The following is an 18,371-nucleotide window of genomic DNA, read 5'->3' as shown; positions in this document are numbered from 1 at the left end:
AGCTCGTGTCCCGCCTTTGGCACACGTGCCACAGGTTGCCTACCCCTGATCTATAACAAAGGTTTTCAATCCATGATCCACAGACCTCTGAGAGTCTGTAAAGCATGTCTAAGATTTCTAATGGGGTCCACAGTCCAGTCGAAATTTTTTAGGGTCTCATTTGAAAAAAAAGTTGAAAAACACTGATCTAGAAGTATGTCATGACCCTTCCTTTCTCCAGAGTTGTTCAGCACCCCAGGAGCTAAATGCAGAGAGTGAGCCAGGGTGAGGATTGGTGGGACTGACTTTGTTATCAAACAGAGACCAAGAAAAGGCATTGAGGGTTCTCGAGAGTGAATTGGAGCTGGCAGAAGAGTGGCATTTCCGTCCTGCAGGAAATTCTGAGATTTAGAAATTTCCTTCAAAATCAGGAGAAAAAATCAATCTCAGAACTTTTTGCTCAGTGAAATATACCGAGCGATTTAGATTTGACCTTATGAAACATTTAATTTCAACTTTAATGTTTTCACCATATATTTGTTATATATCATATATAATAATAAGTGGAAACACAATGATAAAGTTGACATGAAATGCTTTGACCTGATTTAAAAAAACCCCAAACTCTCAATAATTTCCTGCAGAAAGAATGACAAAAGTGATACATTCAAATGAAACCTGCAGTATGGCCACTGGACTGGGACTTGGGAGACCTAGATTCTATACCCAGCTCTGCCACTGGTCTGCAGGATGACGTTGGACAAGTCACTTCACCTCTCCATGCCTCAGTTTCCCCATATGTGAAATGGAGGATAATACTGACCTCCTTTGTAAAGCACTTTCAGGTCTACTGATGAATAGAGTTTTATACAAGAGATAGTTGATATTATTTATTCGTCAAACAGTATTTTCCAATGGACGACTATTCTGTCAGAAAATATTCGACTAGCTGTAGAGTGAATTGGCAATGGAGTCTACAGTGGAGAGGGACAAGGGACCATGACGAGGGGTCTGAGAAATCATGGATATTGGAAATTGAAGAGAGGCTTGGTAGAGACACGAGTGATGGGGTAGGTGACCTTATGGAAGAGCTTATAGAGCTTTTAAAAATTGCAGTCTTTTTTTAAAAAGCTTACTGCATGCAACAGACTCTTCTAATACCTGACCTAGGTTCAGTTCAGGGTTTGCCTTTCTGTCTCCCCCAGATCCTAGATGCAAGTGACCAGACGTAGTACTGTGTATATCCATTTCCTTTGGAAATGACTTATGTCCATCCCAGAGGAAGCGCTGAAATTATCCATGCCATGGCTGGAGAGAATGCGAGCCACTCTCTTTTGGAGAAGGCTTGAATGTGTTTCTGAATTAAAGCAAAACTATCTCTGTTTTACTTAGTTTATGATTTCGCTGTACTTTTCTACAAAAGCAAAAACTTTAAGCAAAGGAGGATACAGAGTATTTAATAGTTTCCCTGAAAAGAATATTGTAACCTTTTTTAAAAAAAATTCAGCTCAGCACCATTTTTTTCCCCTGCCTTTTGCAGTGGTCTTTAGCATAATTCTGTAGATTCCTAGCTGTTAACAAACCTGATCTAGATATCATTTTTACTCATTTAATTTGTGTAAATACTCCCCCCACCACCCTCTTTCAACTTCCAGGCTGTTATTCCACTGTACTAATTTCAGAAGAAGAACAGGAGTACTTGTGGCACCTTAGAGACTAACAAATTTATTGGAGCATAAGCTTTCGTGGGCTACAACCCACTTCATTGGATGCATGCAGTAGAAAATACAGTAGGAAGATATATACACACATACACCGAGAACATGAAACAATGGATGTTATCATACACACTCTAACGAGTGTGATTAGTTAAGGTGAGCTATTACCAGCAAGAGAGAGAGAAACTTTTTGTAGTGGTAATCAAAATGGTCCATTTGTAGCGGTTGATAAAAAGGTGTGAGGAACAGTGGGGAGGGGGGAAATAAACATGGGGAAATAGTTTTACTTTGTGTAATGATCCATCCACTCCCAGTCTTTATTCAAGCCTAATTTAATGGTGTCCATTTTGCAAATTAATTCCAATTTAGCAGTCTCTCGTTGGAGTCAGGTTTTGAAGTTTTTTCATTGTAATAATGCGACTTTTAGGTCTGTGATTGAGCGACCAGGGATATTGAAGTGTTCTCCAACTGGTTTTTGAATGTTTTAATTCTTGACGTCTGATTTGTGTCCATTTATTCTTTTACGTAGAGACTGTCCGGTTTGACCAGTGTACATGGCGGAACGTTGCTGGCACACATCACATTGGTAGATGTGCAGGTGAACGAGCCTCTGATAGTGTGGCTGGTGTGATTAGGTCCTATGATGGTGTCCCCTGAATAGATATGTGGACAGAGTTGGCAATGGGCTTTGTTGCAAGGATAGGTTCCTGGGTTAATGTTTTTGTTGTATGGTCTGTGGGCTGGTGAATATTTGCTTCAGGTTGGGGGGCTGTCTGTAAGCAAGGACTGGCCTGTCTCCCAAGATCTGTGAGAGTGATGGATCGTCCTTCAGGATAGGTTGTAGATCCTTGATTATACGCTAGAGAGGTTTTAGTTGGGGGCTGAAGGTCACGCCTAGTGATGTTCTGTTACTTTCTTTGTTCGGTCTGTCCTGTAGTAGGTGACTTCTGGGTACTCTTCTGGCTCTGTCAATCTGTTTCTTCACTTCAGCGGGTGAGTACTGTAGTTGTAAGAACACTTGATAGAGATCTTGTAGGTATTTGTCTCTGTCTGAGGGGTTGGAGCAAATGCGGTTGTATCGTAGAGCTTGGCTGTAGACAATGGATCGTGTGGTGTGGTCTGGATGAAAGCTGGAGGTATGTAGGTAAGTATAGCAGTCAGTAGGTTTCCGGTTTCCTCACATCTTCTTGTCAGCTGCTGCAAATGGACCATTTTGATTACCACTACAAAAATTTTTTCTCTTGCTGGTAATCGCTCACTTTACCTGTTCACTCTTGTTAAAGTGTATATGGTAACACCCATTGTTTCACGTTCTGTGTGCGTGCATCTGTCTGTCTGTCTAACTATCTATCTAATCTTCCTACTGTATTTTCCACTGCTTGCATCCGATGAAGTGGGCTGTAGCCCATGAAAGCTTATGCTCCAATAAATTAGTTAGTCTCTAAGGTGCCACAAGTACTCCTGTTCTTTTTGCGGATACAGACTAACATGGCTGCTACTCTGAAACCTAATTTCAGAAGGTATTTTTCCATGGTGGTGGTCAATTTCATTTTAATTATTTTAGCCATAATTGCACATGCTTGAATGGAAACCAAAATTCAGAGAGTGAGTAGGCTGCAATGCCACTGTCAGTCACACTGCAAATATTTAATTCAAAGACTCACAGTAAATACACAGCAATGATGATTTTAAAGATCTTATTTCCCCACCATTAATTTGAAGTTTCAGGATTCTGAAGCCCAGTGATAAAATGTTGTTGTAGTGGTAGTAGTAGTAATCCATTGCTGACAGTGATGACGATATTGTTGCAATTCTCATCTATGTCCATCATACAACTCTGAAATCCAAACCCCAATGCACGGAGTCAGCCGCACTGAGGGCATGGGTAGTCCATATCCGTGATGTTTGATGATGCAGATCAATGGCGCCTTTCACGGGCAGCCTGGAGACAATTTCATCAATACCACTCGAACCTATTGCATGCTAATCCTGTCAGAGACTGCCAGCGAGTCCTGTTTTGAACTGTTTGCTTGAGTTCTTTGAGATGGATGCCAGCCCACTGGAGACTGCTCTTCAAGATATCTTTGAAGTGCTGATATGGATGACCCTGTGACAGGCTGATGCCACCTGATGTGCTGGGATCCTGCTGAGTCTGCCTGACCCACCAGCCTGGGTTCCCCTTACTTTGTGCTGCTGTGACAGGCTCTCAAGCCCTCTTCCAGTGTGCTCACACAGGTAGGGACACACCCAGCTGTAGAATCACACAGTGTCTGCAGTCAGCTCTCTGTGGGAGGACTGAGCTCTGGGAATTGCCCAGGACTCTGGTGCGCATGCCCTCTGGAGTGTAAACCCAAAATGATATTGCCTTGCACTGTACAGAGATCTATACAGCGTAAGCTCATGAAATTCGCTCCCTCCCTCAATGTGGAGGAAGATATGCACAGCTTCTCCCCGCTCCCCTGTTATAAATTGCACAAACTGGGTTTTGGAATAAACAAAAAACAAGTTTATTAACTACAAAAGGTACATTTTAAGTGATTATAAGGGATGGTAAACAGATCAAAGCAGGTCACTGAGCAAATAAAACAGAACATGGAAACTAAGCTTAATACACTAAGGAATACTGGCTACAGATAATAATTTCATACCCTAAATGTTGTTTAAAGCAGGTTGCAGATTTCTTGAAGGTAAACTGCATCACTTACAGCTTAAATCTTCAGGGATTCCTTTTACAGACTGATCTTTCTTGCATGGGCTCAGCCACTGCCTCCCCCAGATCAGTTCCTTTGTTCCTTCGGGTGTTAGCAGCAGTTTTCCTTCTTGGACGGGGAGGCCATGGAGAAGACCCAAGATTAACTCACTCCCCAGCCTTAAATAGGATTTGCATATGGTGAGAATGCTTTGTTTTCTAATTTGACTTCCACCCCCTTCCCGTGGAAAAGTACCAGCATTTCAAGATGGTATCCTGTACCAGGTGACATGATCACATGACCCTGCAGTGTCAAAGCAGCATCCCAGGAAACTTCTCAGGAAGGAGGGAGAATAGTATCTTCAAAGTCCTATTGTCCTTCTTAATGGTCCATCCAGGCTGGTGGTGTACTGTCTGGTGGGGACGTTCCCCAAGTACACACACAGTTGTAATTGTTGCATAGTCAATATTCCTAACTTCAGATACAGAAATGATATATACAAATTGGATAATTACATTCAGTAAATCATAACCTTTCCAATGATACCTCACATGACCCATCTTGCACAAAACATATCTGTTTTTCCCTATTCGTATCATAACAATATTTCTATGAAGAATACAGGGCGTAATGTCACAGACCATTCTTTCTTTTGCCCTGCCTCAGCTCCTCTCATTCGTTTTGGGAGACAGTGGTCTTCATTCTGATGACAAGTCCGGTCTACCTAAGTTGTGCTCTCAGTAGCATTTCCTCATGCTGGTTGTGTTTCCTCTCTCAAGGACCTTAGGGAGTGCGTATGAAATTGCTCAAGCCGTTTAATGTGCCATCTGTAAAGAGTCCCATTTCTCAGAACCATACAGGAGAGAGGTTAGGACCACTGCACTGTAGATCTTCAATTTGGTGGAGAGACGAATGTTATGTTGGTTAAAGACTTTTATTTGAAGTTGGACAACAGGCCTGGCTGGCTTTACTGATTCTGGAGGCAATTTCCTTATAAAATAGTGTCTGCTGTTTTCTGAATTGCCAATCTGCCTACTTATCCACACAGACCACCAAGAACTCCTCCTCTTCCCACCCTTCTCTACCCTCCTCACTGTCTTTTCTTTTGTATTAAGAGTTGTTCATGATTTTTTGGCCCTTATTTACAAACACCTACATGGGATTAATTCATGTTACTTGACTGTAACCTGAATTAATCCCAACCTGTTGCAATCTTCATGCTCATGAGATCCGTGACAGCTAGAGCAATGGAATTGACAACCTGAAGAACAGAAGTTATACACACAGAAAGAACTTCCGTAACAATTGTACCATACAGAGACCATCTTCTGTTCACCTTGTAAATTGGTAAAGCGCTCAGAAAGCATTGTGACACTGTAATATGAGTACTTAGATCTCAGAATAACACCTGCCATTATAATTTACAGCCCAGATTTGCAGAGTTTGTCTCCAGAAACGTTTTCAAAATTTCCAGAAATCTGAGTCTTTAGGAGTCCACATTTCTCTGCTGCCACCTTCCAAGAAAGGGATCAGAGGCTGATTGGTGATAGATGTTCGTATGCTGTAGAGTTTCACATCTCCACAATTCTTCCTCCAGAAACCTAGCAACTGCATAGTTATCTGAGTCACCAGCTCATCATCTGGGGTTTGAAAATGGCTGCAATTCTTAGTTTAGTAGTTGATCATTTTGAATATAGTATCATAGAATATTAGGGTTGGAAGAGACCTCGGGAGGTCATCTAGTCCAACCCCCTGCTCGAAGCAGTACCAACACCAATTAAATCATCCCAGTGAGGGCATTGTCAAGCCGGGCCCTAAAAACCTCTAAGGATGGAGATTCTACCACCTCCCTATGTAACCCATTCCAGTGCTTCACCACCGTCCTGGTGAAACAGTGTTTCCTAATATACAATCTAGACCTCCCCCATTGCAACTTGAGACCATTACTTCTTGTTCTGTCATCTGCCACCACTGAGAACAGCCTAGCTCCATCCTTTTTGGAACCCCCTTCACGTAGTTGACGGCTCCTATCAAATCCTCCCTCATTCTTCTCTTCTGCAGACTAAATAAGCCCAGTTCCCTCAGCTTCTTCTCATAAATCATGTACCCCCTAATCATTCTCGCTTCCCTCCTCTGGACCCTCTCCAATTTGTCCACATCCCTTCTGTAGTGGGGGCGACAAAAACTGGACACAATACTCTTGGTGTGGCCTCTGCAGTGCCGAATAGAAGGGGATAATCACTTCCCTCGATCTGCTGACAGTGCTCCTACTAATACAGCCCAATATGCCATTGGCCTTCTTGGCAGCAAGGGCACACTGCTGACTCATAACCAGGAATATCAAAGGAATATGTGTGCATTTTTAAGGGAAGAGTTCAGTTTTATTAAAGGCCAGTCAACCTGCTTGGAAGGCCAGATCACATCATCAGTTTTTAAGCGACCTAATTTCTGACTGATTTAATGCATATTTTGTGTTGTAATAAGCCCCCAAACTTCTCCCACTTCAGCTATGTCTGGATTACTGAAACACTTTAAGTACTAGCTTTATACAACACATTTTATCTTCTGTTCTGTGATCCTGCTCTCCTGAAAGAAAAATCTCAACTAATTTGGGTGAGTTAGCAGTTAGCGGGGCATCTTAAAGTGTGGTTTGCAGTGCAGTGTTACAGAAACGTCCTTCATGAGGTCAATGGCAACCTTTCAGTGTTCAGCTTGCTTTCCCATTCTGCTGTGTAGGGAAATAGGAAGCTTTCATTCCTTTGGTTGTCTGTCAATCTCTGCCTATTTATCTGTGCTCCTGCATTATAAAAAGGTGGTGCGGGGGGAGAAACTTGCATTCAAAAGATAAATGTTATACTGGGCAGAAGGATGCCATGGATTCTTCTCCCTCCGCACAGTTGGTGATGATCTGATTCCTGCCAGTTGATGAAGTGTGTGGACTGTCATTGCTCGTCATGGTTTCTCTGAAATGCAGCAGTCTCTCTTCTATGGCTGGCTCCTGCTGCCTAGAAATGTAGAGATATTTTAGCAGTAAAAGAGAGAGTTGAAAAATCTGTCTTCTAAAGTAAATATACATTGTAGTCAAATCATACTTTATTCTGTTGAGCAATTTCTCTTAATATACGTGATGGTCACATGCTCTTAAGAGCCTGAACTGAACTGGGGCAGTGGAGATGGAGGAGATGCATTGCCCAAGCAGTGGTGCTTGCAGGTTTTATTCCTTTAAAAGGCTGTGGGGTTCGAGGGGAGAGGCACTGCTTGCTATACCTGCTTCAAGAGATATAACCCACACTCTCCAAGCACAGCCATCAGAGTACGTGTAGGGACACAGACTTCCTTCCTGTTCCCAGAATTGCCCTCACCTGGGGTGGTTAGGTCTGCCAAGCATGTTGGTTTCCCCTGCTGCCCTTTGCATCACAGCCTTTGGGGCCAGATTATGTTTGGCCTCCTGAGCAAGGGAAGGGGCTCTTTCTGCTGTCTTTTCCCCCTTCTGCGACAGCATACCTGTACAAGGGAGGCCTCACTTAGTCCTTAGCACTTATGGTTATTAAGTTCTGCCAGGAATTTTGTGGTGCTCATTATCTTTGTTAAAAATGTATATCATGCTAGAAGATTAGGTGTAATATTGTATTGGAACTGAAATGAAATTGGCTCAGCTGAGCTGATTCCATTTATAATTAAAGCAAATGGTGACAGAAAGTCTTTGGAAGTTCAAAACATTTCACCCAAACTAGATGCAGTCCAGCTCTTTGGAACAAAAATATCTCTCTCTCTCTCTCTCTCTCATATCTATATATATTTTTATGGGGACATGAGTCATTGCTAATATCCTGATTCAGGTAGTGTGGGATAAGAAGGATTTAGAAAGGATCCAAGCATAATACCTTGAGCTTTTAGACAAAAAACACTCCTGGTTGCATTTGTTTCTCCTCATTTAGCTGCAGCCTGTTCGCCAAGATGTTTTTCAAGGAGGATCTGCTCGGTGTTGGCAAAGGAAAGTATCTTATTTCCCAAGCGTGCTTATCGTTCTGTCCTTGACAACGATGGGAAACTGAATTGTGAAGGGAACTTTCAGCACGCTTTTTTTTTTTTTTTAATTTAGAGGCAAACATGAGAAAACTCTCCTCTGCAATGCATGCAGCATTGTGCTGGCTTCCTGTGTGCCCCATCACACAAAACAGATACAGCTTTCCAAAAGTTCTGTCATTGCAGCCTTTAAGCTTGAGGAGGGAAAAGAAGGAAAGGGAATTAACATCCTGAGCTAAACCCATGATTCAAACCTTGTGTCTGAATAAGTGGTGGTTGGGAAAACAGTTTGATGAATAGACAGCAAGATCTTCACTAGTGTAGAAGTCACTCATAGCTAAGGCTATGTTTTAGTTATGGGTATTTTTAGTAAAAGTCATGGACAGGTCATGGCCAGTAAACAAAAATTCACGGCCCGTAACCTGTCCACGGCTCGTACTATATACCCCTGACTAAAACTTGGGCTGGGTCGCCACAGATGCTGGGGGATGTGGGTCAGGGTCGCTGCAGGTGCTCGGGGGTGGCCCAGGACCCCCGCTGGTGCTGGGAGTTGGGGGTTGGCAGGGCTGGCAAGTTCCCTACCTGGCTCTGCATGTCCCTGCAGCTCCTAGGGGGAGGGAAGGCCGGGGGCTTCCTGTGCTGCCCCCACCACGAGCTCCAGCTCCGCAGCTCCCATTGGTGAGGAACCGCAGCCAATGTGAGCTCCGGGGACAGCACCTGAGAGCATGTGCAGCACATGGCCCCCCTGCCCCCTCTGCTTTGGAGCTGCAGGGACATGCTGGCTTGTACTGGGGAGCCCCCGAGGCAAGCGCCACCCCGCATCTCAACCCCCTGCCTTGAGCCCCCTCCCACACCCAAACTGCCCCAGCAGCAGCTGGTGCTGCTGGCCCTGATGCTGCCTGATCTGCTCGGGCAGCCCCAGAGCCAGTCGCACCAGCTGCTGCAGAAGTCATGGAAAGGCACAGAATCTGTGAATTCTGTGATCTCTGTGACAGACACGTGGCCCTACTCATACCAAATGTAAATACAGTAGAAACCTCAGAGTTATGACCTGACCAGTCAACCACACACCTTATTTGGAACTGAAAGTACGCAATCAGGCAGCAGCAGAGACTAAAAAAAAATAAAAAGCAAATGCAATACGGTACTATGTTAAACATAAACAGTAAAAAGGGGAGGGAGGGGGAGTTTTTAAGAAGAGATTTGACATGGTAAGGAAACTATTCTGTGCTTGTTTCATTTACATTAAGATGGTTAAAAGCAGCATTCTTCTTCTGCATAGTAAAGTTTCAAAGCTGTATTAAGTCACTGTTCAGCTGTAAACTTTTGAAAGAACAACCATATTGTTTTGTTCAGAGTTACAAACAATCTCCATTCCTGAGATGTTCGTAACTCTGAAGTTCTACTGTTGTTCTTTCATTCTGACCCAGATAAGTATACAATATTGCTGCTGGTTTGTGTAAAAATGCTACTTTGGCATGGGAGTAATGGGCAGTCTAGATGAGGAGAGCAAACAGAGAATGAGGGGAGATGCGAAGAAAGGCAGAAGTAGCTTATGCCTGGCCATAGAGCTCTGTTAATATAAACATTAGCCAGTTTAATACAGGGAAAGAAATACAAACGTAATGTTTTAAGTTTCAAAAGTAGTACAGGATCCTTTCCAATTCCGTCACCTAGAGGTGACTTGGACCTGATGCTGTGCATTTTTGCCCTAAAAAGGACTCTGGGGGGAAGCTTTCTAAGTACAAAAGGCAGAAAGATCCTTACCTCCTATTGACTTTCCATGAGAGCTAAGCATCACACTGCCATTTGTGCTTATGGAAATCTCACCCTGAGATTTCTATACCTGATCAGGTACATACAAAGGAGAAAATCATAAAGTGAACTGAAATCTTGATTATTTTTTTTTTAATGTAATCCACTGACATGGTCAGGCACAGTTTTAATTTCTGTGTTTCCATCCACAATTGCTACTTGGGATGGAAGAAAAAATAGAGTGGAAATCTGCATAAAGAAAGTTTGGGGTTTTTTGCAGCAAAAGCTAGAGAATAATTTGTTGCCCAAGTTTTATTCTTTCATACATCAGTGGAGAGCTTATGTCCGGTTTTAGACATATAAAATAGTGTTTTCTAGAAGTCATAAGAACAAGTAATGACATTAGCAGTGTCAACTGTGCTTAATTCTGCATTCCTTGCACACCCAAAAACTCTTGTTCAAGTTCATTAGAAGTGTTGGGTTATTCGTGTGTAACCACTTGTGTACAGAGCAGAGGGGAACTTGGGAAATCTCTGGTTTAAAATAGCTTGCCATGGTACAAAGCAATAAAGGTTTCACGCTGCATTTGATAATTGTGCTGTCTAACCCTCAGCCAGTGTGTAAACAGGGTATTATATGCATTAAAAAGTTAGCAGGATATTAACATATTTCAGTATCACAAATGTAACATAATTCAATTATGTGCTCTTCTTACTTTTGTCCTTTTCTTTTTTTTGCTAAGTCAATTAAGTCTTGAAGTTTCATTAGCGCTGTAACTGAGAAATACAATACTAGGATCCTTTTGTGCACAAATGACTTCATAAGTCACCACCTGCCAGCTAGCACTCCAGTGAGCCCAGAACTTACATGAAAAGATACTGAATTGAATTTATTAAGACCTTGATCAATAGCAGGGAAAGTGCAAGAAGTGTAACCAGAGGAAGATGTGCTGAAATCTTACGCAGTTTCTGGCTGCTGTCCCTCGGCTAATTTGTGCTACTTGATTTCATTCATTTGTCACATGAAACTCATTCCTAACTGCAGGGTGGAAATCAGTTGAAATGTAGAGGATTCACACATCCAGAAATAAGTAATGTGTGTTCATTTCTAAACAAAATCTAAAGGTGCTGACCATTAAGAAAGTGATCTGAATTCGATTTCTAGTTGGCAGGATGAATTCTGAGGAAATTTTAAATGGTGAAGTGGTCTTCTTTAAGGTCCATGAGGATAAATTTGTACCATATGCCTAGATCTTCAAATTGGGTGTGTGTAAGTTTCAGCACCCCTCTTCTGGAAATCTCAACCCAGGCTTTTTACCTAGTTCAGTTTTTAGGGCTACATCCAGTGAGTGCATGGGACTGGGCAAGGCTTGGCCTGGAATTTCGTTGTCCCTCTGTTAAAAAGGAGAGTCCTCTTGTTTTGTTTCTTTTGCCATCAAACAGTTTGGCTATAAGTAGAATTGCCATTTGTACATGGCAGTGTATTGAAACAATGTAAAACTTACATTTTGTCCTGCTGCAATCACTGCAATGGAGGTAGTGCTTGCAGAAACATTGACAAAAACTGCAATTGTGAGCCTCTTAAATAAGAATATATAGGAATAGCCATGCTAAGTCAGACCCGTGGTCCATGTAGTCTAATAGCCTGTCTTCTGACTGGTCAGAGCCAGATGCTTCAGAGGAAATTTAAATAGAACAGGGCAATTATCGAGTGATCCATTCCCTATTGTCCAGTCCCAGCTTCTAGCAGTCAGAGGTTTAGGGATACACAGAGCATGAAATTGCATCCCTGACAATCTTGGCTAGTAGCCATTGATGAACTTATCCTCCATGAAATTATCTAATTCGTTTTTGAACCATTTATACTTTTGGCCTTCACAACATCCCCTGGCAACGACTTCCACAGGTTGACTCAACATTGTATGAAGAAATACTTACTTATGGTTGTTTTAAACCTGCTGACTATTTAATTTAATCATGTGACCCTTGGTTCTTGTGCTATGTGAAGGGATAAATAACACTTCCTTAATCACTTTCTCCAAACCATTTGTGATTTTATAGACCTCTATCATACCCCTGTCAGTTGTCTCTTTTCTAATCTGTACAGTACCAGTCTTTTTAATCTCTCCTCATCTGCCATTCTCTCTACCTTTTCCAATTCTAATACATCTTTTTTGAGGTGGGACAACCAGAATGGCACGCAGTATTCAAGGTGAGGGCATACCTTGGATTTATATAGTGGCATTCTGATATTTTCTGTCTTATTAGCTATCCTTTTCCTAATGGTTCTTAACATTCTCTTTGCTTTTTGACTGCTGCTTTACATTGAGCAGATGTTTTCAGAGAACTCTCCACGATGACTCTGAGATTTCTTTGAGTAGTAACAGCTAATATAGACCCCAGCATTTTGTGTATATAGTTAGGATTATGTTTTCCAATGAGCATTATTTTGCATGTGTCAACAGTGAATTTCATCTGCCATTCTGTTGCCCAGTCACCCAGTTTTCTGAGATCCCTTTGTAACTCTTCACAGAGAGCTTTGGACTTATCTATCTTGTGTAATTTAGTATTGTCTGCAAACATTGCTACCTCACTGTTTATCCCCTAGTTCATTTATGAATATGTTGAACAGCACACATCCCAATACAGACTCCATGGGGACCCCATTATTTACCTCTCTCCACTGTGAAAACGGATCATTTATTCCTACTCTTTGTTTCCTCTCTTTTAACCAGTTACTGATCCATGAGAGGACCTTCCCTCTTATCCCATGACTCCTTACTTTGCTTAAGAACCTTTGGTGTGGGACTTCATTAAAGCTTTCTGAAAGTTCAAGTTCAAGTATTACGTGGATCACCTTTGTCAACGTGCTGTTTTGACACCCTCAAAGAATTCTAATAGATTGGTCAGTCATGATTTACATCCCAAAAACTGTGTTGACTCTTCCCCAACGTATCATGGTTATCTATATGTATGATAATTCTGTTCTTTTTAGTTTCAACCAATTTGCCTGGTACTGAAATTAGGCTTACTGGCCTGTAATGCCAGAGCACCTCTGGAGCCTTTTTAAAAATTGGAATCACATTAGCTATCCTCCAGTCATCTGATACAGAGGCTGCTTTAAGCAACAGACTATGTACCACAGTTTTCTGCAATTTCATATCTGAGTTCCTTCAGAACTCTTGGGTGAATCCCATTGGGTCTTGGTGACTTATCACTGTTTAATTTATCAACTAGTTCCAATAACTCCTCCATGGACAACTCAATCAGGGATAATTCCTCAAATTTGTCACTGAAAAAAGAATGGCTCAGTTGTGGGAATCTCCCTCACATCCTGTGCTGTGAGGACTCTGTAAAGTATGCATTTGGCCTTTCTGCAACAGCTTGTCTTACTTGAGTGGTCCCACTAAGTGTTTGGCAGGCTTCCTGCTTCTGGTATACTTGAAAATATTTTTGCTGTTTCGTTTGTGTCTTTTGCTAGTTGCTCTTCAAAGTTCTATTTTGGCCTGCCTAATCATATTTGTACACTTGTCTTGCCAGGGTTTATGGTCCTTTCTACTTTCCTCAGTAGGATTTGACTACTGGTTTCTAAATGATGCCTTTTTACCCAAACCACCAACTTTAGTCTGCTGTGTAATGATGGGGCCATGATTTTGGTCCTCTTGCTGTTTTTTTGATCGGGGGGGGGGGGGGTCTACATTTAGTTTGTTCAGAAGTGATGCAGAGAGCATCAGATATTAATTGTTGTGTTTTGCTGCTACTTTTCCCCAGAGATCATCGATGACCTCACCAATTTGGTAGCAAATACGGATGACAAACTGCGCAGTCAAACCCATCATGTGAAGATGGTGGACAAAAAGTCAACTTCATGTGGTAGGAAATAGCTTGTGTTACTTCCACATTCATGTTAAATTCACAGGAACAATTTTATCCCTGGTGCCAAGAAGGTTGTATGTGCTATGGTTCCCCTCTCAAGAAAATTCTTTTTATTGATAATTGAGATTTCAAATGTGGCTGACAAAGGTAACTGTGTTGATATGATATAATTAGGCTCCTGTCAAGTATTTGACTAATTATCACAATTTTCTGATTATAAATGTAGCACTATACAAAATCAATGCAGTACACATTAAATGGATTAAAAATGGATAACTGATTGATCTCAAAAAGTAACTGTAAATGGCAAATCATCGTTCAGTGCTGGGAGGAGACATTTCTAGTGGGGTCCCACAGGGATTATATGTTGATCTGGTGCCATTGCTGGTGAAGTTTTCAGTTTACACCCAAATTGGTGGAGTAGTAACTAAAGACAGGTCAGTTCCACACAACGATCTGGATCACATCGTAAACTGGGAGCCTCACTTGAACAACATGTATTTTAATACCACTAAACGAAAGGTTGTACATCTAGGAACCAAGAATCGACATCATATTAATAGGATGGGGGGCTGTATTTTGGAAAGCTATAATTGAGAAAAGCACGTGGAGGTCGTGCCAGAAAATGAACTGAACATGAGCGTGCAATGACATGCAGTGGCTGAGAACAAATGTGATCCTTGGATGAATGTGAAATAGAAGTGGTGATATTACCATTGTGTATGGCATTGTTGAGACCATTACTGGATTACTGTGTTCGTTTGTGATGTCCACAGCTTCCAAAAGGGTGTTGACAACCCAGAGAGAGTTCAGAAAAGAAGTAGGAGAATGATTTTGAGCTCTAGAAAACCTACCTTATAGTGAGACACTAAAAGAGTTTCAATGTATGCAGCTTAACAGTGAGAAGGCTAGGAGGAAACTTGATCACAGTCAATAAGTGCCTATATGAAGAAAAGATTTTCTTGTTGTTGATAGAGGGTTCTTTAATCTAGCAGGCAAAGATCCACTGGCTGTACAAATTTAGATGAGATTAAGGCATAATTTTTAATAGAGGGTAATTACCATTGGAACAATTTACCTAAGGACATGATGAGTTTTATTGGATGTTTTTCTATGAGATATTATGCTTTAGCTCACTCAGTCAGAAGTTATGGGTTTGGTACAAATTCATCAAGTCATTTCTGTATGGCCTGTGTTATGAAAGTGGTTAAACTAGATGATCATAATAATCTCTTCTGGCCTTTAATGTATGAATCTGTGAATTAAATTGACCTGCTTGTTTTTAATCTGTTTAAGTGAAGCTCAGAATGCCAACTACAGATTAGTTTGTTGGAGGAGTACTTGTCAACCTAACCCAACAATTATCAGCTGTGGAAAGAATCTAGATGTGACTGACATATTTTTATTTTGTAATATTTTTGTATGTTGAAACTCAAAATCTAGGCAGTCTAAACAAAATTAAAACTTAAAGTAGTATCTGATATATTTGCTCCCTCCTGCCAATTTCTGTGGTTTTACATTTATTTTCTATACTGGTGGTTTTCAACCTGGGGTCTGCAGAGTATGTCTAAGATTTCCAAATGGGTCCACACCTCCATTCAAAATTTGTTAGTGGTCTGCAAATTAAAAAAAGCTTGAAAATCACTGTTCTATATGACCATGGGAAACTGCCAAACTAAATGACAAATCAGGGGAAGTAGTGAAAATGACTTCTTATGGAATGCTATCAAATAATTTCTCAGCTCTTAGATATATTTTCTCCCTTTCTGAAAGTTTCTTAATATAAATGTAGTACCCAGACAATGTTGCAAGATAATTTAATCCCTCCCCAACAATTAAGGTAGCAATTGTGATACAGGTTTCGAGAGTAAGAGGCTGTAAAACTGGAAAATTAGGAGGACCCACAGACTACCCTCTTACCTGTTCGCATTGGAAAAGAAATTCTTTTGGTGGAGAGGTCTGCCTGCTGCAGTATTGCCCTTTTCAGTCTACCCTAGTGGGTCTTCCTGTGTTTGCATAATAATTTGTGCATACGTAAACAATATACTGGCCTCAACTAGCTAGTTACTCTTTGACTGTCTGATCATTAGGTTATCTTGTAATAACTATACTGGGCAGTACATACAGTAGAACCTCAGAGTTATAAACACCTCGGGTATGGAGGTTGTTCGAAACTCTGAAATGTTTGTAACATGGAACAAAATGTTATGGTGGTTCTTTCAAAAGTTTACAAGTGAACATTGACTTAATATAGCTTTGAAACTTTATTATGCAGAAGAAAAATGCTGCTTTTTAACTTTCTGTGATTGTTTTATTTAAATTAAGAAAGTTTCCTTACCTTGCAAATCCTTTTTTAAACTCTTCCTTTATTTTTTTAGTAGTTTACGTTTAACACAGTACTATAGTGTTTTGAGAGGGGAGGGGTTTGTTTGGTTTTCGGGGTCTCTGCTGCTGCCTGATTGTGTACTTCTGATTCCAAATGAGGTGTGTGGTTGACCGGTCAGTTTGTAACTCCTGGTGTTTGTAACTCTGAGGTTCCTACTGTAGTTCTAACTTTAACTTCCCAGATATAGACTGGAAGATAAGTGCTAGCAAGAATAATAGGGCTCAGATTTTTCTGGATGTGATAGCTGATGGATTCCTTCACCAAGAAGTTGAAGAACCAACAAGAGGGGATGCCATTTTAGATTTGGTTTTGGTGAGTAGTGTGGACCTCATAGAAGAAATGGTTGTAGGGGACAACCTTGGTTCGAGTGATCATGAGCTAATTCAGTTCAAACTAGATGGAAGGATAAACAAAAATAGATCTGGGACTAGGGTTTTTGATTTCTCGAGGGCTAATTTTAAAGAATTAAGGAAATTAGTTAGGGAAGTGTATTGGACTGACGAACTTGTGGATCTAAATGCGGAGGAGGCCTGGAATTACTTTAAGTCGCAGCTGCAGAAACTATCGGAAGCCTGCATCCCAAGAAAGGGGGAAAAAACAACAGGCAGGAGTTGTAGACCAAGCTGGATGAGCAAGTATCTCAGAGAGGTGATTAAGAAAAAGCAGAAAGCCTACAAGGAGTGGAAGAAGGGCGGGATTAGCAAGGAAAGCTACCTTAGTGAGGTCAGAACATGTAGGGATAAAGTGAGAAAGGCTAAAAGCAAAGTAGAGTTGGACCTTGCAAAGGGAATTAAAACCAATAGTAAAAGGTTCTATAGCCATATAAATAAGAAGAAAACGAAGAAAGAAGTGGGACCGCTAAACACTGAGGATGGAAAAGAGGTTAAGGATAACCTAGGCACGGCCCAATATCTAAATAAGTACTTTGCCTCAGTCTTTAATAAGGTTAATGAGGAGCTTAGGGATAATGGAAGGATGACAAACAGGAATGAGGATATGGAGGTGGATATTACCACATCTGAGGTAGAAGCCAAACTTGAACAGCTTAATGGGACAAAATCGGAGGGTCCAGACAATCTTCATCCAAGAATATTAAAGGAACTGGCGCATGAAATTGCAAGCCCGTTAGCAAGAATTTTTAATGAATCGGTAAACTCAGGGGTTGTACCGTACGACTGGAGAATTGCTAACATAGTTCCTATCTTTAAGAAAGGGAGAAAGAGTGATCCGAGTAACTATAGGCCTGTTAGTTTGACATGTGTAGTATGTAAGGTCTTGGAAAAAATTTTGAAGGAGAAAGTAGTTAAGGACATTGAGGTCAATGGTAATTAGCACAAATTACAACATGGTTTTACTAAAGGTAGATCGTGCCAAACCAACCTGATCTCCTTCTTTGAGAAGGTGACAGATTATTTAGACAAAGGAAATGCAGTTGACCTAATTTACCTTGATTTCAGTAAGGCATTTGACACGGTTCCACATGGGGAATTATTAGCCAAATTGGAAAAGATGGGGATCGATATGAGAATTGAAAGGTGGATAAGGAAATGGTTAAAGGGGAGACTCCAACGGGTCATACTGAAGGGTGAACTGTCAGGCTGGAAGGAGGTTACTAGTGGAGTTCCTCAAGGATCGGTTTTGGGACCAATCTTATTTAACCTTTTTATTACTGATCTTGGCACAAAAAGCGGGAATGTGCTAATAAAGTTTGCGGATGACACAAAGCTGGGGGGTATTGCTAACACGGAGAAGGACTGGGATATCATACAGGAAGATCTGGATGACCTTGTAAACTGGAGTAATAGTAATAGGATGAAATTTAATAGTGAAAAGTGCAAGATCATGCACTTAGGGATTAATAAGAAGAATTTTAGATATGCATTGGGGACGCATCAGTTGGAAGCAACAGAGAAGGAGAGGGACCTTGGAGTATTGGTTGATC

At 41.2% G+C, this 18,371-nt stretch overlaps 1 protein-coding gene across 5 annotated transcripts in view; it reads left to right on the top strand.

Moving 5' to 3' along the window:
- STX8 (syntaxin 8) overlaps positions 1-18,371 on the top strand; it is a 176,054-nt gene that overhangs the window by 94,524 nt on the left and 63,159 nt on the right. For 4 of the 5 annotated variants that reach the window (XR_003996692.1, XM_030535064.1, XM_030535062.1 and 1 more), the window contains exon 7: positions 13,939-14,040. The exons of the other annotated variant lie outside the window; for it this stretch is intronic. Coding sequence is in view for 3 of the 4 variants with exons in the window: in XM_030535064.1 (XP_030390924.1) it covers positions 13,939-14,040 (102 nt within the window). In the remaining variant the exon portion in view is untranslated. The remainder of the gene's footprint in view (positions 1-13,938; positions 14,041-18,371) is intronic. 5 annotated transcript variants of the gene reach the window in all.

This window comes from Gopherus evgoodei, chromosome 15 (genome assembly GCF_007399415.2).
Source record: "Gopherus evgoodei ecotype Sinaloan lineage chromosome 15, rGopEvg1_v1.p, whole genome shotgun sequence".
NCBI classification, from domain to species: domain Eukaryota; kingdom Metazoa; phylum Chordata; order Testudines; family Testudinidae; genus Gopherus; species Gopherus evgoodei.
The sequence above is the reverse complement of the archived record's forward strand: the minus strand, read 5'-3'. Positions and strand labels throughout refer to the sequence as shown.